Here is a 25,690-nt window from a genome sequence, read left to right on the forward strand (position 1 = left end):
TCACTTAAAATGATCGATTGTACCAGGCCATCATGGATAACTAGAACATATCCAAAATACTTATCTAATTTTGTACATATTTTCATTCTTCTAATTTTATATTTTTATACAGTAGACCACATGAATTGGCACTGCAGAGCACTGTACATAAACATCGATACTTCGAATCTTACCACAAAACACAGAGCTAATGGCCACCTTCACTCACAGGACTGCAAGCCTAGGACTCATGTCAGCTTGGGCCTGGCAAGTGATTCCTCGCCAAACACTGATAAACAAAAGATAGCTGCATCTAAAAGGCAAATCCACTGCAACCACCTCCACTGCACAATAGATTTTGATATATGTGCTTACCATCACATGCCCTTGGTTGTAGTAAATATACCATGAAACACGTGTAAATCTTGAAGTCCCCTCGTACTGCAAGTAGACTGAAGCAGAAACTTAATTGCCATTATGCATCTGACCAATCTGCATTCTCCTATTAACATAGATAACTAACACCACAATATTCAAATTTAGGATCTAGCTTTATATATCCTCATTTAATTATTTGAAAATATCGAGTTTTAATTCATTTTACAGTTTCAGTATGTTTTTTTAACTACTGTTGGATCCATCTAATGGCAACCATTTATTTATTTATTTTCTCTCTCGTCTATAGGACAAGCAATGCCAGTGTTTTTCTCCAAAGCCTAAATAGCACTACTATGGTGAATTGCCAAGAACAATCAGCTTGTGAAAAGCACCATTTACATTGTCCAATTGGGATCTAGTCATTCCCATCTGGCTAGCTTGATTAAATGAAAAAAAAAACATAATCCAACAAAAATAAAGACCTCAGTCTTTTGCACCGAAAACTAAAAAGCTGATAGATTTTCCTTGTAAGGAGAAAGATGGGACATGCCAGCTCTTGGAATGATCATCCAGGTGGAGACCATGTGTCAGACCAGATGACATGTCAGCTCTATCCCTTCCCCCCCCCCCCCCCCTCTTTCTCAGGAGACATTAGAACTGGAGCTGTCAGTGAAAAGCAGCCGAGGTCCTGCCAGTTTCTACACCAGTAAATGATGGGAGAAGATTCATGATGAAGAAAACGCATGCTCCTTCCACCAGCCCTGCCTCTGATAACAGGGAGTCAAAACAGAAACAAAAGTACCATTAATTTGCTGGAAGATGCCAAGGAATTCAAGATACCTCACAGACATTTTAAAAACAGAAACATGAGAAAATTCATTGCTCAGAAACTGTTTCTTTCCCTCCTGTCTTTCCTTGAATTTGTAAAACACTATCATCACAGCCACTACCATCAAATGAGAGAGGTTTTGGGGGATGTAAAAAGCAGCATACAGAGAAAGGGTGGTGGGGATGCATCACCTCTCGATTGCCAGAGCATACAAAGTAGGACATACAAACACATCATAACTCACAGATGGCTCGGCCTTCTTTTACCAGTATCTGTCCTCATTTTCTTCACAGGCTTGGCCCACTGGACTTCGTCCATGCTTCGAGGCCCGCCTATCCCACCAACAGCCTGCTGTGCTGGCTGATAAGCCCACTGATTGGGATGCAATGCTTGTTGAGTTGGGTATGCATCCTTGTGGACTGGGATTCTGGGACTACGATTGGTGCTGGGCGGGGACTTGGGACCCACCTGACGTGGGTTAGCCGCAGATAAAGGGCCTGCCGGCCCTGGGCCAGGCAGAGACATGGGGGCCATTCTCTTCACAGCAGGCTTGTCCCTATCCTTCCTCTTCTTCTTGCAAATGACCAGATTCCCTGGGTGTGTCAGCAGAGGCGAGAGTTCAGGCGCTGAATGCTCCCCGCCGCTCCCACCGGCAGGCTTGGATTCCTTCTGGGACTTGGAGGGGCGGCCACGAGCCCTCCCCCCGTCTTCATCCGGAGGCACAGGGCCACGAGGTGCAAGCTTGACAGGACCTGGCTCTGGTTTTACATCTGTGACAGTCTTATGATGATGTGGCTTGCTTTGGCTTGAGGCAGCCAGTTTCGGAGACAGGGCACTCCCAGTTCCTCCAGGAGAGGGAAAAGTGAATGCATTTCTAGCTTCTCGAAAGTCTGTATCCGGGAACGCAATCTTCATGATATCAAAGAACATGTCATGAAGTTTTCGAGCTTCATATTTTACCTGCATAGAGAATTGAAAGATTAACAAGACCTTACCTAAAGGATCATGTATCTACACAGAGAGACTAATGCTTCACTTCAGTGTTAGTACCTCCCAACATTAGCTTCTAATCATTTTCACCCTCCAATCAGTCTTGACATCAGTAGAATAGTGTCCCTAAACTCTTTCATCTTAAGATCTTTAGGTCAGATTTTCTGAGGCCCATGATTGGGACAGAGAGGAAAAATTATCGAGTAATGAAAAACTATATGTGAGCGGGGTTTCAAAGATGATGATGTATATATACCCGGAGATAAAAAGCCACGGTTAAATATTTTTACTGCTTTACCAAGGCACCAGCTAATCACTTTAAAATCCCTAAAAACAATACCAAAACAGCATATCAACATGTTTCCTTAACCCCCAGCATGGTCTATTGCTGATAATACGAGGACGTGTATTGAACCTAGTTTAGTGCCCTGACAATCAGAAAAAACACAGCCTGCATAAAAGAGTTGCGGAGCCCCAACCATATCAAGAATAATCGCATCTCCCCAGTCAGTAAACTAAATGGTGGATGCTACTTCTCTGTTTGATACAAACATTCATAGAGGACTGTTGGGAATGCTTGAAACTACTAGATCAGGTTATTTTTCTACCTACCTTTAGAGAAGTCTACAGATGTATGGACAGACAACAAATATTGGCACATCCTCTTGGGTTGTCAACTGGTGGAGATAACTATCTGCAAGATCTTAGACCACTTTGAGAACGGACATTTCTGCCCTTTCATACCAGAAGAATGACTTACCGCTCGATTGGCAGATCCTTTTCATCAAGAAGGAAAAAGACGAATAGGAAGGAACACAAAAGTTTGCATGGAAGAAAAGAAATTACCATCTTTTAAAGGAAATGAAGCTGAACCAAATGAAGAAGTTAATTGAGAAAACCTCACATGAACCCTGTTTTCTCTATTCAGATGTCGGGTCTACACGACATTTGGCATTTCTTATAAGGAGCTTCAAATTCAACTCCAAGACAGTAAAGCATAGGCAGAACCAAAAACAACAATTTGTTATCAGTTGGGCTGTCAGTGCTCATGCACCAATGATGAATAGAAGAGTGTCTTAGGACTCATGTTCTTTGAGACATATCTCCTCTATGTTCTCCAAAAGATTAAACAAGCGATGTTTGGATGGCCTTTGGAAAGTCTCAGCTGGAATGGAAGCCCTTAAGTAATGCATATCAAATTATCAATTAGCCCAAAATTTATTCTCCATTAGAAATGTACATTAATAGGGACTGTCAGATAATCCTAGTTATACTTCAAATACAAGAAAGTCCCAAAGTCAATAGGATTGCACTCTACAATCTACAAGTTTTTGAAATATAAATATGGAACCTTATACCTCCATCTCTTTTCTCCTATACAAAAGGCAGGCTAGAACCTCTCTTTTCATTCTTTTATAAATCCACAAGCTCAATTTTCCTCTCCCCCAGATCTTTCCTTGTTAGGGTTGGAAGTGGGCCTGGAAAGGCCTGACTTTGAGTTGCATTTTACCACTGGCATCCTCAAGCATGGCTTGTTTAGTGATCAAGCAAATTTCAAACTCAGAATTAAGTGTGATCTAAAGCTGCTTTGCAATCAGCCTGTTCAAAGGACCGGCAAGATCTTAAGATCCGCCATGGCTTTCACATACATAGGCTGGACTAATCTCCATTCTACACTGTTAGACATCAAACAAACTTTTTCGAATGTTCCTAGAAAGTAAACATCGCGACCTCCATGCTCTTTAGCATGCGATCTTGAGTCTTGCGTGTCTACCATTTCACCAACAAGGAACCTTGAAAGTAAATCGTAATCCATGGAATTCTTTTTTTATACATAAAATATTGGGATTTTTGCATATATGCACTTCAAAAAGCGCCTAATTGTGCATGTATATCCCTCCGAAAACCTGAAACTTGCATATGTGCCCCTCCAAAATTCAAATATTGCGCATGTGCTGCCATTGTTAGATGACATCCTTCAAATTAGAATTATGGTTATCATTTTATCTTTCCAAGGATTCTTGCACATAAAGTCTCCAAAAAGTGCTTAATTACTTGATTTACCATCAAAAAGCATAAACTACATATACACATCTAGCCAAAAAAAAGAGGTACTCCCCTTATAAAGAATGTCTTATTTAGGAAAATTAGTCAATTAAGCCAGGCCCAAATGACAAACAGAAACAAGATGGCAGGAAGGTAATGTGCAAATTTTAAAGTGTTAGATAGGACATACATGCACTATCCATTTTTTGACAGGTAAATATACAAATATGGAATTCCTATTTATGCACAAAATCCATTGATAGAATTCAATAAAACATTACAAATAATAACAAGAAAAAATAATGTATGGTATATTTATTGATTATGATATGCATTTGAAGCTTAATCAAGTCGAACCTTAACATCCAGCAAGCAGGGCAAATATCAACCTCAGCTCATATACTAATTGAGTGAGCTATTTTCAAGATAGACCTCGAGAAAACAAGCTACCTACAAACAGTTTGCTTGTTAAAGACCTCTAATAACAACTATATGTCAAATTACTTTTTCTTAGTTACCTTATATATTTTTTTTAATTTCTTTTAATCTGTTTCCAACACATTTGGTTATCTTATATATTTATGAAAATAAGTAATTTTCTAATATCCTTTACACTAGCCACTGACTAGATACCTCAATATGAGGGCTACTCACTCTGGTAATTGTACCAACCAACTAAAACAAGATGATGACTTTGGAAAACCACCTACAAAAGCTCTTCTCAGAGATTTAATAAAAGTACTATAAATATGTAATTTCAAATAATTATAGACATAATGAAAGCTTTCAATTCACACAGGTGGCTTTCAATTAACAAGACTTATATTCAATCATCCACAAACATTTCATAATTAGACAAATACATGCCAATAATTTGCATGATTTCAGAAATTTAGTTTCTTAGAAGAAGTATTAAGATGAGAATGAAATAAGCATACCTCATATGAGTAATTGCAAAATTGAACAACATTCTGCAACATCAACTGCACATCTGCTATGAGGTCCAACACCCCATTGTACTCTAAACTGTCCACACGCTGATCAATTCTTCGTAAATCTAGAACATTACTTGTAACAGTAGAAGTGCTCATGAAATTAGCATTCTGATTCTTCTTCCATAAATCAGAAATCAGGGGAACAACTTGATAGCCATCTTTATCGATTTTCCTCTGAAGCTTGCTAATAACATTTTTGCACTAGAAAAAAAACAATAAAATATGATGATAGTTGCCCATTTACTAATTTACCATTTTTATTAGGCATGGGAATGATGATGCAATAACAATGTGCATTGCATGGCTTCAGATCTTTAATGCATATCTTAAATTAAAATAGTGATTTTGCAAGGAGAGTTGAAGGAAATATACCACAGAACGGAACAACATACAACAAAGATGCAGCATAATTCATGTTCATGGCTATCTATTTATCAGGAATTGACTGTTCATTATTTGACAAATATAAATTAACAATGTAAGAATTTATTTTCTAAATGAAAGAGCTGCTTTTTTTCCATAAAGCGTAAATAGAACTTCATCAATAAATCAGTCTATTTGTTCAAGTAAATATAAAGATAAAAAGGAGGTGGGGGCAAGTTATCATCATGATCATAATCAGATTGGACAAATTTATTACCATCACAAGTATAAAATATTAACTACATAGTATGTTAGAAATTGATACCCTCGACCAAAGATTTTCAAAGAGCAAAGCTATCAGAAACCCAAGTATGACAAACAAGATGTTCAACTTGGAAGTCTTGACTTGATAACCTCCAAAGAAGTTTTACAGCTGAACCTCAAAGAGAACGTTCCAATCGAGCAATAATCTCCAATTCTCCATTAACATAATTAATCTTAATTTGTTCGTACCTCTTTTGAACTGACAACATTTGTAGGTTAAATTCTCTTATTTCCTTTCCTATTTATGTGTTCAATTACTGCCACTGCTTTCAAGGGTCATAACTTGAAACTAGGATATCTGTTTCAGCTACATTATGCATGATTTTCAGGCATCTCCATGAAACGTCTTTAGGATGCGCTAAATGAACCAAAAGGACTCATTGTAATGGTGGCATCATCTGTCTGCTACTAGAAGCAAACTACTGATTGGTGTGTGAGGCTCTGCCAGGAAGTTCATTCATCTCCACTCATGCGTCAGACATGGCAAACATTAGGTCCATTGAAAATTATATGACGAGATTCAGGTTATCCATATGTTTGTTTTAATGGTTAAAACTGGTTTGATTAGATTCATGAGATTCAAAACTAAGATTGGTCTTCAGAACCAATCTCATTTGAAAGATGTTATATAAGATTAACAGAATTCAGTGTATCTTCTTGTTTATTCCCTTCCTTTTTCATGCATGTTTGTTCCATGCTTTAGCTTTCTAGGCATGAGGAGTTGCCAGCATACTCAATTCTGGACTCAATTGGGTAAAAGCGCCCCCCCCCCCCCCCCCCCCCCCAAAAAAAAAAAAAAACCAACCTTCCCTCCTAATTATTTCTTAGATCTAATTTGATCAAATATAAGTCACTTTGAGATTTGAACAATCACATTTATTCTCATCAACCTTGGTCATGGTAATGGATAATCAAGAACATAACTAGGACCCAATAGTTATAATTCATATTTATAGCTCAAAATAAAATTTAGAGGGAGATGAACTATCGACAAAAAAAATACAAGAAAATAAAATAGTATTCCAGATGAATGCAACAAAAATATGCATCTAAATTCGGTATTGTATTCTACCAATCAATTGTTACTGTGTTTTTCTTTCGCCCCTCTTTTTGGGGGTGGGGAGGGAGGGGGACACACAAACTTGAACAAAAGGTAATACTCAATCCACTAAATACATAGAATTATACCCAATGTCTAAGCATATACTAAGGAGTCTCATTTTCACACCATATGGTTAGCACCACGTATAATCCTATAAGCTCAAGACTTATACACAAATGTCTAAGCATATACTAAGCAGTTTGTATTCAAACTGCTTATTCCCTGCAATGCACCTTGGGAGACACAGGGGCAAATGTGAGGTTGTTGCATCATTTTATGCATGAACAACTAACATGTATGATGACCTTAGGATATAAGTAGGATACAGCTATTAAATTATTAGGGAAAAAAGAACAAAGGAAAACTGTTGCAGGGAGTGCACCCTAGAACTTAATAACTTAACAATTCAAACTTGAATGTCATCCAAACTATTTTCTACATCATTTGTAAGTTCTACATTGCGTCAGAGAAAATAAATGACAGGATTTATGCATTGCCTCACAGACCCATCTCAGTATCGCAATGACATAAATTGGCGAATACAGCTCCGAACAAAAATGATTTTATTGTTTTGCAAAATGTATATGGAACTCAGCAGCCATACTTCATATTTCATTTCTTTCATACGTGTAACTTAAAAACATCAGCTGCATTACTTACATCATAGAAAATGCTAGTTCTTGCAAATTGAAAGAAGTGGAAATAGCCAAATGCAAATAGCTTAGCTAAGGCTTATTAGTTAAGCCATGGTACAAATTATCAAAGCACAAATAATTTTAATAACTCATATAATATAATCCTTTCTGAGTAGTTATAAAGTTAGAAATATAAAGACTTAGTTTCTTTTAAAGTACGAGCAGGTCAGAAAAATCTAGTCATCACACGCGCGCATATACATACATATGCATGCACACTACTGACATAAAGAGACAAACAAGACAAGGACAGCTACCTTCCTCTGCGTGCTATCTGACATTTTTGTGCCAGTGAAGCTAGGGTCACCAGTATTTGTGGCCTTGCTATTCCAACTTTCCCTAGAATGTTCATTGGCATCCTCTGCAGATCCGGACATGTATCTTGATGTGCTGAATTTTGGCGTACTGATATTTGATGTCTTTCTTGATGGTAAATTGCGCCTTTGCTTAAGAGTAGTATTAACATCATGCCTATCTGAAACAGGCTCATTAAATGTCTCCAGTTCCAAATCGGCCTTAAATTGCATATCAAAGTCATGGTCCACCTGCAAGGGAAGCTGGGACCTACACTGAGAGAAGATTCTCTCATTGCTGGATTTTTCTTCTAGGATTTCCACAGTGTGTCTAGGACGAACACGAAGACTGCGCTTACGCTTTACCCTTGGTTGGAGAACTTGTTCATCCTCACCATCCTCACGCTCATTAATCCAACTTCCTGATTGTTGGAGATCCATCTGAGAATCACCTGATACAGCAATTTCTCCTTCCTCAAGCTCATCTTGCTGGACATTACCATTTAAAGCAATTTTAGACAGTTGAAAATTACATGAAAGTATAAAATAAAATAACCAGCTTGAAGTATAAAATAACATAACCAGCTAAAAGTACATAATAACATAACCGTTTGAAGGAAAATTAGCTACCCACCATCCTTTCTGAAGGACGACGCGGCCTGGCATCTAAAGCAGATAGAGAGCCAAATTTCTGTGAAGATACAGAAGGAGTAGCAGGTTGAGGCAATCTTCGGCTTCCAGAAGATGATCCTGATGAACCAGCTTCTTCAAACATAAGAACATTTCTTCGGTCTTCCATTGTTCGAGGGATATCATCATAAGCTAAACCCTGTTCCTCAGATTCATGTCTATTAGTATGCTGCGCATCAACAGCACCATTAGATTCTTCCTCTTCAAATTCTCCTATTTCTCCCTCTTCTTCATGGAATGAGTATATATTCCTCTCTTCTGAGCTAGCATCAGAATCCTCACCATCTTCATCATCCAATTCCATGTAAACAGAATGGTTTTTGTTAGTTGTTGGACCCCTTGGCCGACCTCTTCGTCTCTCAGTTTTACCAGGGAATGTGCCAGAATATATTTCACCTGATTCCAAGTTAATATTTTCAGCTAAAATGTTCTTTGATGGTTTCTTAGTTAAATTAGCAATAATAGCTGTTACTTCTCTAGAACTAGTACGAAGCCACTTGGGAACCTGATTGTGCTTCACCATATCACCAGTCCACACAAAATCTTCATCCATTAGATCAAATAGCTCAATCTCTTCTTCACTACGAGCAATCATGCGATTTACCTCTTGCATGGATGGAACATCGTGAACAGTTTCTTGATATCTCTCATCATCATGCAATAGTGTTTCTAAAGTCATCCGCCTTTCTTCGTGTGTTGTTATTTGATCAAACCGTCCAGCATTTATAACTTCATCTGCCATATCAATCTTATATTGTTGGATATTGTTACGTATGAGGCTCTCTATTGACCCAATATACCGATCTTTACCAGCAAGATCATCCTCCAGATCTCCTGTACCTCCATTTCTCAAATCATCTTCTTTCTGATAGCTTGAGATTTTGTCAACAACTGCCTCCATATATATGACTTTCACCTCTCTCTGCTGTCCAATGCGATAAGCCCTGGCCACTGCTTGCTCCTCATTTTGAGGATTTGGATCTGGATCATATATCACCACTGTGTCTGCACTCTGAAGATTTAGACCTCTTCCAGCGGCACGAATACTAAGCAAGAAAATGAAACACTCGGATTCGGGGCTGTTGAAATCCACTATAGCTGCTTCACGGTCTTCTAGACTGGTTGTACCATCAATCCGTCTGTAGACAAGCCGTCGCCATTGCAAGTATTCCTCTAATATATCAAGAAGTTTTGTCATAGTGCTGAAGAGAAGCACACGATGACCTGCTCTCTGGAGTTTTATAAGAATCCTATCAAGGATCCAAAGTTTGCCACAAGATCTGACAATGAATTCCTTGGTGTAGTCATTAAAATAAGGGTAATTTAGTAAAGGATGATTGCATGCCTTCCGCAACTCCATACATTTATTGTTAAGATTCTTATAGGCCTTAACCTGGTACAATGGATTCTTCTTAGACCTGCGTAACTCATCCTCAGGATCAACCCTAATGGTACCAGTGGATTTAATCCAATCATATATGGCACCCTGAATAGCTGACATTCTACACCTCAAAACAATGGAGTCCTGTAATCATGAATTAACTCAATATTTCTTGTAACGATTCAGGAAAACAGATTAAAGAAAATCTTGGTGAAATACTCACCTTCCGAGGAAGTGCCCCTTCCACATCTTCAACACGGCGCCTTAGCATAAAGGGCTCCAATATCTGATGAAGGCGGTGGATTATAATAACCTTTTTTTCAGTCTCAAGCCAGTCATCCTCCTCTGAGCTATGTGAAGGACCATCCTTTTGGAAGGGTTTCGAGAACCAATCATGAAATGCTTTTCGATTATCAAATACTTCTGGTAGAAGCAAATTTAGGAGGGACCAAAGTTCCTTCAAATCATTCTGTAGCAAACAACATGAACCATCTAATTGCAAACACAGTATATGACAATGCAAGCTAGATATTATTCTAAGGTTCAAATGGCAAGAAACATATTACATAACACCAGAATCACAAACTACCATGAAATAAGGTTAATATTAAAGAGAGAAAACTGGCTATTGCCCCTAAGCTAGCGTAGCCATATATTCCTTTACTATTATTGAACTTCGCATCGCACACCTCACCTACAACTTTTAACCAATTAAATCAGTTAACCAGAAACTCACGAGCATAATGTACCAAGCGAAAACAGAGGATGTTTCACCAGAAATAATAAAAGTAACCCATGAAGAAGCTCTCATTTGCTTCCTTTCTATAAGTCCCATTTATCAAGTTCTACATCAAGCTATTACAAAGTCTGCTCTATTGTTGGACCTACTTATCTCGGCATTTAATTTTAGTCATTTTAACTCAATTTACTTCTTTAGATATTGCCAGTACAGTGGGACCTACATGTTTTAACTACTAACATGGCCTATTTAACTAAGAGGATACCTTGGTAGGATAAGAAGACTAAAAATGCATAGCTAAGCAATCAAGGTCAACTGGTGACTGGAAGAAGATTATAATCTTGATAAATAATTATTAATGTCATTAGCATGATAGAATGAAAATTCTACTAAATAATCATATACTTCTATCAGAAATATCTATTAGAAAAATAGAATTCTATTTAGTCATATCCAATTCTATATTATAAGTTATATTAGTTATAACTAATAATATTAGATCCAAGCTTTACAGGTTCAACCAAAACTGACCTAAATTGTTTGCACTACTAACCTGCCCAAGTTTACTACTTCTACTGATAAAATTCGAATAATTCAAGAAATCAGCAGAGAAATTTGTGTGCATGTAATACGACAATATGAAGTATGCAATTCAAATTGTTGTGATTCTTATCTAGGTATCCATGTTCATGTGTGCCTTGTGGTAAACAGAAATTAAAATGAAAAATTCCATGCTCTAGAAAATAAGCAGACCTGCAGAGGTGTCCCAGTAAGAAGCAGCCGTCTTTGGCAACGGTATCTGTCGAGATCACGAGCCAGAACTGACTCCCTGTCTTTCATTCTTTGGGCTTCATCAATGATTATATACTTCCAATCAATTTTTGACAGCCTTGAGCGATCATACATGACAAATTCATATGTTGTAACAAGCACATTAAATTTCATGGCACAAACCTCCTGGGCAACAGATTTAAACTTTTAGATGTCAACCTCATTTAGCATAAATTGAACTAGAACATGTTCTAAGATTTAATGTTTTAAAAAAAGTTTGCAACTGAAAATCGCAACTAAAGTAGGTAATTGACACACGAGTTATGTACTTGAAGATACCATGAGGATAAACCAGAGAAATGCTAGCATTTTCCAGAGCTAGTGAGTAGGCTCTTAACTGTATGTGTAAATGTGTAAATTGGAATGTGTAGTATATAACCTCCAGAGTATGTCAAGGTTATGGGCCATAGAAGCAGCCTAATCATATATCACACATTTACTTACCTGATTTAGTCAATAAATTCAATCTTAAATGCATCAAAATAATATTATTCACTAACATTTAATTATCTATAGACAAAATGGTGAAACGGAAGTAGATAGGGTGTAGGGCGCATTGGGGTGAAAATGGGTAAAATATTATCCGTTTAAATCCATTTTCATATCCAAATCTATCTAGATATAGATGCAAATTATGGCATCATTTGTATATGCCTTTGTATTCATCCACAGTTGTCAAATTGCCTAACAAGGCTAAGTGGTGGACCGCTTGTATGGCCTAGGTGGGCACTGAGGCGCTTAGGCAGCCATTTAGGGTGGAAAGCTCTTTAAGCTTTTATTATTCATACTTTAATCATATGCACAAATAAACACGTCCATATATTCTATATACAATCTTTTTTCATGATATGTAGGATAATGATTCATGAACCTATTTTTCATGCTTATAATGTCCAAAGATCAAAATCCACAAAGAGAGCAGTAACAGAATTGCTACCACTGCAGCATACAACAAGCTGCAAAATAAGCCAGGTAGCCAGCACCTAGCAAGAAGTGAAAGGAAGAGAAGCAACCAAAGTAGAATGTAGCAAGTAGAACAACAAACAGGAAAAGTTAGGGGGAAAAGTGGAAGAATGGCCAGATGAAGAGCAATGCTGGTCATTGTAGCCATCGCTCTCGCTTGTCACTGTCGGTTGACATGTTGGCAGCCATTGATCAACCCACATGCAAAAACAACAAAAAGGGAAAAGAAACCCTTTAAAGAGGTAGGGTTCGAGCAAGCTTGGCCTAGGCAGCCTGGCCAAATTAAGCCTAGGTGAACACTTTTAACACCATTGTATCTGTCATAGAAAAGCAGATACAGATACACCAAAATCCGATCCATATCCAAATATCAATTTCAACTTACAATTCTATTTTATTTCATTTATCTCTGATAAACTCCAAAGAAAAACAAGTGTCAGAATCAATATGACCTTAGTCTAATTTTCTCTCCATGTAGTGACATCTTTAATTTGATAGTTGGCATTCTATTTTTGTTTCATTTCTCTGATAAACTCCAAAGTAAAAGTGTCAGCATCAATATGACCTTAGTCTAATTTTCTCTCCATGAAGCGACATCTTTAATTCTCACTTTTAACAACACTGTATCTGTCATAGAAAAGCAGATACAGACACAGATACACCAAAATTTGATCCATATCCAAATATCAATTTCAACTTAAAATTCTATTTTGTTTCATTTATCTCTGATAAAATAAGTGTTAGCATCAATATGACCTTTGTCTAATTTTCTCTCCATGTGGTGACATCTTTAATTTAATTTTCTCTCCATGTCGGCAGCCATTGATCCCAAATGCAATAACAGAAAAAAGGGAAAAGAAACCTTTTAAAGAGGTAGGGTTCCAACAAGCTTGGCCTAGGCAGCCTGGCCAAATTAAGCCTAGGTGAACACTTTTAACAACACTGTCTGTCATAGGAAAGCAGATACAGATACAGATACACCAAAATCCAATCCATATCCAAATATCAATTTCAACTTGCAATTCTATTTTGCTTCATTTATCTCTGATAAACTCCAAAGTAAAATAAGTGTCAGCATCAATATGACCTTAGTCTAATTTTATCTCCATGTAGTGACATCTTTAATTTGATGGTCACATCCTTTATAGACAGTTTTCCTCTAATCCAAATTATGCAGTGTAGTAGAATTATTAAGATCAACTAAAAGATTCAGATGATTACATAGATGCAATTATATCTTTATTGTTTTTTGTACAATCATTAATTTGTCTTAGAATATAAAAAAGTAAGTTGGGAGGCTTATATACATATTTCAAATTGAAAAAGATATAAAGTGGACAAATGTTCTACTTAAGGTTTGCCGTTTTAATATCAAACATTGTACCAGTACCACACCAACACTGCGTCGATACGGTATGGTATGAGGTCTTTTGGACCTCCTGAGTGTCAGTACACCATCCGTACAGGGTATCGGTACGATGCATCCCATACCACCCGATTTGGATCAGTACAGTGAGCCATGGTTCTATTCATAAAATTTAACTGTCTGATTTATATTTGCATTAGTATCCATATTGTCAATATCTCCTTCATATCCAAACCCATTTAAAACAAATACGGATACAAAATTTAGCATCCAATTAATATCTATACTTGTATTAGTATTCACTAAATTAAAATGGATACAAATATAAATACATTGATATCCAATTCATATCTGGTCCGTTTTCAGCCCTAAGGTAGTGTTTGGATGCTAGATGGCTGACTAGGGTGTAGACACATTTAACTCAAGGTAACTCTTAATCACTTATCCCTAGGCCGTTTGGTTGAAGTTTGAGAATTAGTGGGTTAAGTTGTGGGAAAATGTATAGAAGGGAGAAGAGAGAGTTCTATGAGTAAAAGTTTTCACACCTAGGAGGATGAAATAATTTCACCAAGCTAAGCACCTTTTTGGTGCATTGACTTGCTAGAATTAACTTTATTTTTTGACAGTGTTTGGCTGCTTGTATGGATAACCATCCAGTAACCACAACTTAACCAACACTGCCCAAGGTACATCCCTGCCAAGAAAACTAATATTCATGCACATGCACAGGCAAACACACACACAAGCACAAGCATGCAGATGCACCCATGCACAATATGATCCAAAAATGCAGACAGTGATTTAGTTAGCACATAAATGTGTATTTGACTTGTGTACAGTTGAGCCACTGGTACAATTTGTCCATTAGTAAAAATTACTAACTCGCACAGAAACACAGACAAAAAAGCATGCACCCATGCACAATACGAACAAGAAATACAAGCACCGATTTAGATAGGACATTTTTTATGTACTTGACTTGTTTACATTTGGCTCACTAGTAAATAGCGCGCGCACACAAGAGTATGCTGATGCAGCCATGCACAATATGATCAACAGATACAGGCAGCGATTTAGATAACACATATATGTATATTTGACTTATGTAGAATTGGCCCATTAGCAACTAAGACTTCAAAAAAATACAAGCATGAAGATGCACCCATGCACAATATGATCAAGAATACAGGTACCCTTTTAGGTAGCACAAACATGTGTTTTTGACTTGTGCACAGTTAGCCTGCTAGTAAATAGGGCTTAATAAAAATTACTCTTTTCTCGTGAAACCTACATGCTAATTGCTCTACCTGTATCACCTAAAATTTTCATGATTTAATATCTCAAATCTCTACTTTTCCTTCTCTATTGCATTCTCATGTCCTTGTAACTATGGTAGTCGATCTGTGATTGGATTCTCAAATCAGGAATTTGATATTAAAATTTAGAATACAACCTATCATGCATGAGGTAAGCATGATCTGATAGGCCTGTGTTAGTGACCAGCTTGCACAGCAACCCGTACCATAATGAGGAAACATGTGGCACGCACCCACATGAAAAGCATGCAATTTTGTGAAAAGATAAGCAATGAGCAAACTGACATACACGTCTTTATTTTTTATGTATTAAGTTCATACTGGTGTATAGACACGAATTAAACAAATAATCATGGTTTTATCTAATATAAATAAATCAAAGAGAATAGATGATCGTAGATATCTGTCTTGATTGTTCTTTAGTGCTCCAAATAATCTGTTGTATACACTAACATGATACACCTCTTGTCATGATTAACAACACAAACAAGTCTGAAATTTGCAAACTAGAAAAGGAAAACAAACTACATTTACACATGAATACCCGCATTTAAAAACTCCACAATCCAACTCAAGATCACACAATCCAGATCAGATCCATAAAAAATTCCTTGTTGGATTGATTATATTCGAGGAAATTATTTAATCAAAAACTCAATGATTTAACTCAACAACTCGGCCAAGTTTTTAAGTGGATCCAGGATCCAACTCAATCAAATATTTAGAATTGTCATTGAAAAAAAAATCCATCTATATTTAAGTGCACATAAATTATAAAATTATTATCTAATACTTTATATTTATATTTTTATAGATCATTTCATAATAGTTTGATATTATATCACATATTTTTATTTTTTTCATATTATATTTATATATTTGTATACATATTTATATCAAAAATGTACTTACTTAGTATATGAATATACATTTAATCTAGTATATAAATATGTATTTGCATTAATTTAATACTATTTTATATTAACTATTTTTGTATTGACTTGTGAGTTTGCTCATCTGAGTCACCAATCCACTCGGACCATTGAAAATTTGAGTCAGCTGAGTTGCCATGTTTCTAAACACTGATTAATACACAATTGGTACTGTACATATTCTATCGAAACCTTGAAAAGCTTATTTTCTGGTATACTTCATAACTACACCATATCATGGATTACCTTGATCACTAAACGTTAATCCACTGCAGACTAATAACTGTGCCATTGTCATCTCAATTCTATAATTCACATTTCTAAATCCTTGAAAAAAATGTCACAAAGGTAAATCAAGAAAAGCTCTAGGTTGTTTTGCACGAGAACAAGGGCATTTGGAACAGCTGGGTGCAAGTTTAAAACAGGCCAACAATCTGCAAATCCATAATGCTAGAAACTAGTTAGAATTGTTATTGCTGCATGCATCAAAAATAGACCAATAAACAATGATATAATTCAGCAAGAACTGGGTGCTGACTGGTAATACAGTGCTACAAGCTAACATGGACAGTAGAATTACAACCCCTTGTACCATACTAATAAAAATAGGCACTTAGATCCTTGATCTTAGCAACGACTCTCCTCCACAGAGTTATATACTATGCCAAAAAATAGAACTCATTTAATCAGTTTTGCCACCAAAAATTAGAGTCATCTTTTCATTTTAAATTCCAATATAAAATTAATATTAACCAAACAGTCATAAGTTACCATAAAATTAAACCAGAATAATCCAAAGCTACCAAAATCATATACACTTCTTCTACATATAATATAATTAAATTGAACAACCAAAATAACCCCACAAGAAAGAAAATTATGATACATAAAAAGCTAAAATCCGTGGTGCTAAATTAGGTTCTATATGGCATGTGTTAGCATTATAGATAGTGCAGCGGTCATAGAATATTGGAGATCAGATAAGGGTTAGTGCGAGGAAATAAATAAGACAAACTAAGATTAGGTCAATGTTATTAATTTTTTGCCGCTTCATTATAGCTAGAAGTGAGGGGAGACTGGAACCAGGGGAGAGGGAAGGGAGTGGATCTTTTAGCTGGAGAGCTGGGAGAAATAGTGTAATTCTATGCCTATTGACCAGCCCTGGTCAGAATATGCATAGTGGCCAAAAAATTGGTAACTGTTATTTATGAGTGAACTAGCCAGGACCAGCACAGATCGACCTTGTACTACAAGGCACGAGCTTAAAGGTGTTTACCTACTGAAAGCCAAGCCAGCCAGTACATATTGCGGCACATACCATACTGGTCAATGACTAGTATGAGTCTGTACCTTCGTTCGAAAATCAGATATCTAATATCAAAGTTTCTCCATATCCAAGTCAAACAAATATATATTTACAATTATGAAGGTAAGTTTATGTTCATGTTGGTTGATAAGCATCTCCGTCAATTCAAACTCTTAGATTACTTCTGTTAAATGTATTACACCTCTCAAACAATTCATTTGAATAGGAAACAAATATAACATGCAGAAAACTTTCAAGGAAAGTCAGAAGAGTGAGGATCTTACGTGAGAGAACAGCCTGGATCGTTCATCTTTTCCACCAACATAAAAAATACATGATACAGTCGGCAGCCAATTATGCAATTCACTCTAAATAAATACAAAGATGTCAGTGTGGAAGCTTTTAGAAAAAGAAAATATTCCAAACCAACAAATATGAAAAGAAATTAATTTGACCTTCCAATTCACTAAAACAGCATTTGGAACAATTATGAGATGTGGCCCATAGTTCCCTTTAAACTCCATCAAATAAGCAATCAATGCCATCACCTGTTTGCACAAGGAAGGGAATAACCATGTTACAGAACTTATCTGATTTTGTAAAGAGTTCGGCATCAGGCATATAAAATATAAAAATGCAATACTAACACAAGACCACTCTTGGATGACACACCAGCAAGACAATTTGTCTATTATTAAATTTCATTCTTAAATTAACTGAGAAATGTTTATGATTGCTATTAAAGAGAATAACCTATATTAATGCAGCTCAAAATTATAAATTAATCTGGTCAGTTAAGAAATTATGATAGTGACCAACCTGTACAGTCTTGCCTAGACCCATCTCATCTGCCAGAATCCCATTCAGTTTGTTGTTATACAATGAAAGCATCCATTGAAGTCCAACCTGGAAACAAACAAATAAAGATCACATGACGTCCCTTGGCCTGGTTTAACAGATGTAAAAGAAATGAAGTACATTTGAGTTGCAACATACAAGCTGATAGTCTCTCAGAGTACCAGCCCGTAACATTGAGGGTTGTCTTACAACTCTTTCATTAACAGCATGTGCCAGATTATAGTACCTGGTAGATATGAGAGAGATCAGCCTCATTCAGCAGTTCTTAGAAAGAACTCATCAAACAAAATTGATATTTTGAAAGATAATAAACCAATGCTCCACTTACTGCATAATGCTAAAAGATTGTTTTGGAGTACTTAAAATCACATTTAAACCAGTATGATCGGAAAATTTAACAAAACCATTTAAAACATGTTACGGACAGATTTGAGATAAAGGCATCATAAAAATAGTTCAGAAATAAGCTTACTTGTTAACAGATGAACTATCTTTTGGGGCATTCATTTCAGTGAATCTATTTCTAATCATGACTTCCTCACCGGCACATGATGCAGCAGCCTTGACTTCTTCTTCAGAAAGACCCTGTACATAAAAAGATTATAGTTACAGCAGTAAACAGGTTACATCCATGAAACATCCAACCCCATACCAGGACTGGCAGTTTAGGATATGATTAATTGGATTTATAAGGCTTGACTCTTCCAAAACAACATTGCCTCTTATTATAATTCCCCAGCCTCTCCATTTTTTTAAACTCAAAAATTGATTCCGACATAAAAGAGATGCTTGTAAATTTTTTTTTTTAAAGTTGCAATGCTCCAACTCTTTATTCTTCTCGCTATTTACCAAGGTGTACAAGTTTTTCTTTTGCATGAGTGGAGAGAGAGAGAGAGAGAGAAGGAAGGCCAACTCGATGCAAATTACCTAAGTCTGAATACTTGCAAATGCATCAGCCAGAACTAGAACTTGGAACCTCCTCAAAGGAGAAGAGTGTGACCAAGGCATCACCTAGTTTGCAAGCTAACAGGAGCTCAAAATCATAATCTTTTGTTAAAAAAGGGCGTCCCCAATGCACGAGCCTCCCACCACCGTGGGGTCTGGGGAGGGTCAAATGTGGGCAGCCTTACCCGGCATGCAGAGAGGTTGTTTCCATATTTCAAACTCATGCACCATGTCATAATGGAGCAACCATACCATTGTGCCAAGGCCCATCTTCATAATCATGATCTTTTGTATAAATGTCAAATTTTGATTAATATGAACCTGAAGTTTCAATTTGAATTAACATATTATGTCTGTAACAAACATGATATGTGCTGTGCCAACATGCAATACACATGTTAACAAAGTATCTATTACTGCACATATGAGCAACATGCATCCATAATGATATGCTAGGGTATGCTAATCATATTACATGTAAAGTAGCATGGACTTGAAAACGCATTACAAACCATGGGAGCACCTTTTGCTGTTGCAATCAGATCACCCACTAAAACTAGGCAGACCCAACCCGAACTGTGATGAAAAGCATGCACCACTTGGAAAGTCACATTTGTTAAATGCTGCCCACTTAGAATTACTTTTTATATGCATATGTGAACTAAAGTTGGCACATGTGATGCATATGAACGATTAATATGGAGCATTAAATGGATGGCAGTCAATGATTTTGATGCAAACATGTGCAAAGTACATGATTGATTCAAGTGGAAGGTCTGTTCATCAACAGCTGTACTCTCATCATCCAATGCATTTTAGGATTCAAATTCATCTGGATTGTTTGGTACAAAGATCACTGATTTAAGGAGTATAAAATGAATGGTTGTGAATTATATGACACATATAATGCCCATTTCTGGCTTGGAAGAAAGAAGTGTTTGATGGATGGCTCCAATCCCACGTTGGGGCAAGATCCCCACGCATCATATCTTTCCTAGATATGTGAATTGATTAAAAAAAAAAAAATCTTGGGAGAGACAACTTATAGGTATGTTTAGTTATGAAATGGAGTGTTTTTTAGATGGCCCTATTGATAGACCAACACAGGGCTGGAGCTTGGCCCTTGCCTTCATGTAAACTCAACCTAATAATCTTTTCAGATCTAGTCTTAGAAGCCAAACCCACTTATCATAATAGCCAAGTGGCTTATAGGGTACCATTTAGACTTTATGGCCTACATATATTGCTCAATTGACTGTAGATAGCAAGTAAAAACAAAGAGGGGATAAAAGTTAACAAGAACAACAACAACAAAAAACAATAAACAACAACAGTATACACAAATAGATGCATACCTGCAAACGTGCAGCAACTGCAGCAGCATTTGCTGCCTCTACCACCTCCTGATAATTCTTTGCAGCAGTTATTTTTCCCCCAAGCCTGTAAAGATACTCTTCCGTCTGAGACAAAAAGGATGAGAGAACAGCATAACGTTGTGCTGCATCACCAGGAATACTGGTCTGTTGCTCCAGCAACATCTCGCGGTATCTATCCACATCATTGTTCTTCAATGCTTCCATTCTTTTGTTTCGATCATCATCTTTTTTCTTAGAAAACTCCCTTAACATCCTCTCATGATACTTAGCCACCCCTCTATTGCGAGTAGTCCGCGCATCTCGAACAGCCCAGTGAGCCTCAAGGAGCTTCTTGCGCCACTGGAAGATGGATTTTAGCTGCTTCTCTCTAGTTGTCTTTTGCAACTGCTGGACTTGCCTCATGAGCTCCATGCGTTGGCGTTCACACTGTTTAACAAACTTACGATATGGCCTGTCAGGCATTGCCATTATCTCCTGTTGTTGCCGATCAATTTCATCCCTCAGACGAGCCTGAAGATCTAAAAGTCGAAGCTTTTTTTCTTCAATTTGCAGCCGCAAAACTAGATCAGGCCTAATCCTTTTCCTCTCTAAGTTAACAGCAAGTAAGCCACTAATCTTTCTCAAATTCTCTGTCCTTTTCTTGTTAAAGACTTCAGTCCCTTCCTCAAAAAGTAAATCCCTCACATCATAAGCTAATATTAAATTACTTGAGCTATTTGCAGCTGTTGATCCAAACGATTCATGTTTCCTCGTAAAGAAAGGAAAATCAAAGAGTGGACCATGATATTTTCTGGTGGCAACAACATCTTTTGAAATTGCTGCATTGCTCATGGAGGCTGGTTTTTTTACTTGTCCAGCATCACTTGTGGCATGGTGCACTGGAACAGCCTTATCCTTTTCAGCATTATAATCACTCTTGGTAGAAATCTTTTGACATTCCTGTCCAATATCCTGCTCAGATTTAACAGAAATGGTACCGCTCTGCTCTACAGATGCCATTTGTGCGACTTCTTTTGCTGAATCTGATATTCGTTCCAAGTGTCTAACCATCGTTGCTTTCTCCTCCACACTAACAGGCTCCTTAGACAAATCATGTCCTCTACTTGTAGAAGAAAGCACAGAATCCTTCTCAACAGTCTCTGCATGACTTACACGCTCGTTGACATTCTTTGCAATTGTTCTTTCATGGTTAGCAATTCCTGGTGAAAGGAAAACCTGTTGCAGATGCGAAGTAAGAGGTGGTGGTGTAATGGCATCAAGAACTTCTTGTGGAAGTTTACGATCACCACGCTGCAAAACATAATGATGGAGCATGATTAACAAATTTAACGCTGCATTTGAATGTGCCTGCTTCACTTTTGCATCAAGTAAAGAGCTCACCTAATAAATAAACAGGGAACAGATCACTAAAACTGCAGAAGAAGAAGGGAGGGGAATACCTTTATACGCCTAAAGGCTAATATTTGTGCTTTAAGAACATGAAGTTGCTGCTTCGTAAACCCAATATTTTGGGGGGTAACCTGAGCTAATCCTCCATGAGATGGAAATTGGGTGCCAATGTTCTCAGTTGAAGGAACTGCAGGTTGAGACATTGGTTGGTTCATTTGCTTCAATTGACTGTAATACTGCATTGGTAGTGTTTGAGTGCCAGAAAATTTGCTCTTAGAATTTGAATGTTCAATTGTCTGGCTCATGTTTCCAGAAAATTGTGGTGGATGCACGATTAGCCCTCCATTCCCATTTGCCACTGGAGATTTGGCAGCCCTCTCATTTTGGTTCTCCTTGTTCTGAATGGCAAGTTGCTTCTGCATCTGAATATTGGAAGAATTCACTAAAGTCGAAGAACCCCCAGCACCTGATATTGACCCCGAGGAGAATGTTTGTTGATTTTTCACTGAGTGATCACTCAAGGAATTCCCATGAGCTGAATTTTCACTGCCACCTGGTGAGGACAAGGCTTGTTGCTTTGAGGAAGGCAAGCATGACTGTTGTGCAGTAGTGCTGATTTCATTTGGCTTCTGCATTGCTGCCAATTTAGCAGACTGCCAAACTTGAGCAATCAGATTGGCATTGGAAGGATGAGACAGGTCAATGTTACGCTCCATGGCCCATGCTTGAATAGCTTGCAACTGAGCCATCACCAGCTGGTTGTTTGCAATATTCTCTGTGTTTGCTTGTGCCTGTAATGATTGCATGGGTCTTAACATGTTTGTTGGTGTTATCTGCCCAATTACTGTCTCGGGAGGCCTTAGTTCATTTCTTTTCTCAGAGCTAGCATGTGGTTGTTCCATCTGCTTCTCACCAGGTCCAATATGTTCAGATGATTTTGTAAGCATTGATGGTTGTGCTTGATTGGCTGCTTGACAAAATGTAAGATCCTGTATTCTCAAATTGTTCATGTGCATCTCTTGATCTCTCCCAGAGGGACCAACCATGTTGATCTTACCTTGTTGCTGGACTAGCAGATTCCCATGAGATTTTTGTTGTTGAGCAGTCTGAAAAGCTAACTGGAGGTAAGCTTGATGAATTGGGTTCTGAAGTTGTTGCTCTATACTTTGCCCTTTATTCTGGTTCCCGTAACGCAGTTGGGTACCAGCATGAGGATGATATACATCATTGAAATTCCTCAGTGTCTGGGACACAGATGTAGCACCCGAAGATGATCGAAAGTTATCCCCGCCAATGACTCCACGTAACCCACCAGATCTATAAGGATCTCCTTCAGACCTTCTCAGAGGCTGCTGCTGCTGCTGCTGCTGTAATGACTGCAAAGAATGGGAGAATGAGGTACATAATTTAAAACAGAGGTTACTAAATGACTGCAACGAGTTCAGCTTTGCAATACATTATCCCTCATTTGTTGCTAGTCATCATACTACAAATAGAAACAGAATATACAAGCAAAAAGTACAGCATTGAATATCCAAAACCATACTATTATTGCATGCAACTCTTAGGCCAAATAAGTGTGAGATTTTACTCACAAGATGATGTTTTAGCATTCAAAAAGCTAGTTGCAGGAAAATGTAAGAAATTTAAAACTATATGAAAAAACTCAAAAAAAAAAGTGCTGAAAATTTAGGCTAATACTAAATTTCCAATAAAATTCAATATTAAATCTTTATTTGTATATATAAAATTGAATTCCACTCAAAAAATAAATTTTGAAAAAAAAAAAAAGAAGGTCGTACACATAAAACTAGAGATTTATAAGAAGCACATGACATGGCATTAAACAGAGCATGGATCAGAAGATCAAAACTTTCGAATCCTTCCAGAGGGGGACAGGCTGAACTTTTGATTTCTAAACTTACTCCAATGCAAAACAAAATACAAAACACACATATGTGAGACCATCATCAATGGCATCTAAGACAAGAGAGCAGCCGGGCAAAGAGTCAACCAAAGGGAAATTAACCAATTGCTGCCCAAAATAAATAAGAAAAAGATGACAAAATTGAAACATTAGCTATAAAAGCTTCCACTGATTAGACAACAAATACTATAGTCGCAATCTGGTCGGTTCAATTCAAACTTCTCATCCATACAACAAGCAAATTCAGATTCAAAAAGCTTGGACAGAAGTTCCCAATTGACACCAGAAATCTTATATGAAAAGGAAAAAATCCCATTTTCCTATCATTAAACAGCTCGAATCCACAAAGATCCCATCAGAAGTAATCCAAAAAAAAAATAAACGGAATAAAATTAGGGGAAAAAATACCCAACTACTGGAAAGGGAACCAAAAACTGCACCAAAGTAACGGTCACATAGAAACCCACAAGCAGTATACCAATTGGAAACAGGACAAGGGGAGCAGCCAATGTGTAGCGAGCAATTCGGTCACTACTTTAAGCCCCAAAAAATAATTCAATAACAAGAAATCAGAGCCCCATAAGTAGAAAAGGTCAATAAGTTTTTCCAAGGATGGAATCAAGGCCGTCAATTCCACCGCAGAGTCCTACGAACACGTTGCCACTTCCCTTCCAATTTGGAAGGAAACGTATTTATCGCCATCACTTTGTCAGATCCCCATGCAACGGCTATAGAGGCTAAAAAGGCGCTAAAATCCTACTCACCTGCCTCAGCGCGAGCTGCTGCTGCTGCTGCTGGATGGATTCCAACCCTAGATGGGTGGAGGCCGACGCAGCGGAAGAGGAGGACGACGGTGAAGCAGAAGACGACGACGACGACGGCCGTCCCGGCGGCGCCACCGCCGGGTTCCGGCCGGGTCCGCTGGCCCCACCACCTAATTGCATGCGCCCGTTGCCAAGAAGGAAAAGATTCGGAATTTGCGGAGCCCCAACACCCCCCTCCCCTTCAAAACCCTAAAGAACCGACTTTTCCGCAACGGCCAAGACGAAGAAGACTTGGATAAATACCAGCGTTCCCGAACCCTAATCCTCAGGCCAAAACAGCCCCAGTTCTCCCTTCCACAATTCCGGCCCCACCAAGAGCGGTTCTAGTTGCAGTGGTTTTCCAATAATTCCTCCGCCGATTCGCCCCGAATCGGAAGGTGGATTGGAGATCGTGCGGGGAATTACTCGCCGGGATACCTCGATCTCGCCGGAGCACCGGGGAGTCGTCCTTCCTCCGCCGAACTCGAGCCCTAGGGAAGTCCCCTATTTTCTCGCCTTTCTTTTGTTTTTTTCCTCTCGTAATCAGTTTTCTTTTTCCCGTTCACGCGGAAATCGGAAATGCCGATCCCCGTGCAACCCCGGGGGGCATGGATCCGATAACCGCGGTTAAAATCCAGAAGAGAGGTGGTCTGATGGACCCAAATCCGACTCCGATTTCCCAGGACTCCGAGCTTAATTTGATTGAACTCTAACCTTAGGATGTCATAAGAGCTTAACCTGAGCCTAACATTAAGTTCTAACCCAAACAAGACCCATCAACTAATGATTTAGATATCGATCGTGCTCATCTTGAACAAAGCACAGCCCACTTACATTGTTAGCAAAGAGTTTATTCTAGGTGTTAGATATTGAG

At 37.8% G+C, this 25,690-nt stretch overlaps 1 protein-coding gene across 1 annotated transcript; it reads right to left on the reverse strand.

Moving 5' to 3' along the window:
- Positions 1-1,207: 1,207 nt before the first annotated feature.
- LOC103710360 (chromatin remodeling ATPase BRAHMA-like) lies at positions 1,208-25,417 on the reverse strand. Its single transcript, XM_039126707.3, has 14 exons — positions 24,778-25,417; positions 22,137-23,462; positions 20,677-21,987; positions 18,849-18,961; positions 18,515-18,602; positions 18,338-18,424; positions 17,974-18,066; positions 17,803-17,886; positions 11,558-11,761; positions 10,289-10,534; positions 8,629-10,209; positions 7,959-8,483; positions 5,161-5,418; positions 1,208-2,146 (listed from the first exon to the last, which is right to left on the reverse strand). The coding sequence occupies exons 1-14, from the start codon at positions 24,955-24,957 to the stop codon at positions 1,427-1,429; spliced, it is 6,816 nt and encodes a 2,271-aa protein (XP_038982635.3). The 5' UTR covers positions 24,958-25,417; the 3' UTR covers positions 1,208-1,426.
- Between the last annotated feature and the right edge of the window lie 273 nt (positions 25,418-25,690).

This window comes from Phoenix dactylifera, chromosome 6 (assembly GCF_051530095.1).
Source record: "Phoenix dactylifera cultivar Ajwa chromosome 6, Ajwa_hap1_PhDact_Kaust_v1.1, whole genome shotgun sequence".
In the NCBI taxonomy this organism is placed as follows: domain Eukaryota; kingdom Viridiplantae; phylum Streptophyta; class Magnoliopsida; order Arecales; family Arecaceae; genus Phoenix; species Phoenix dactylifera.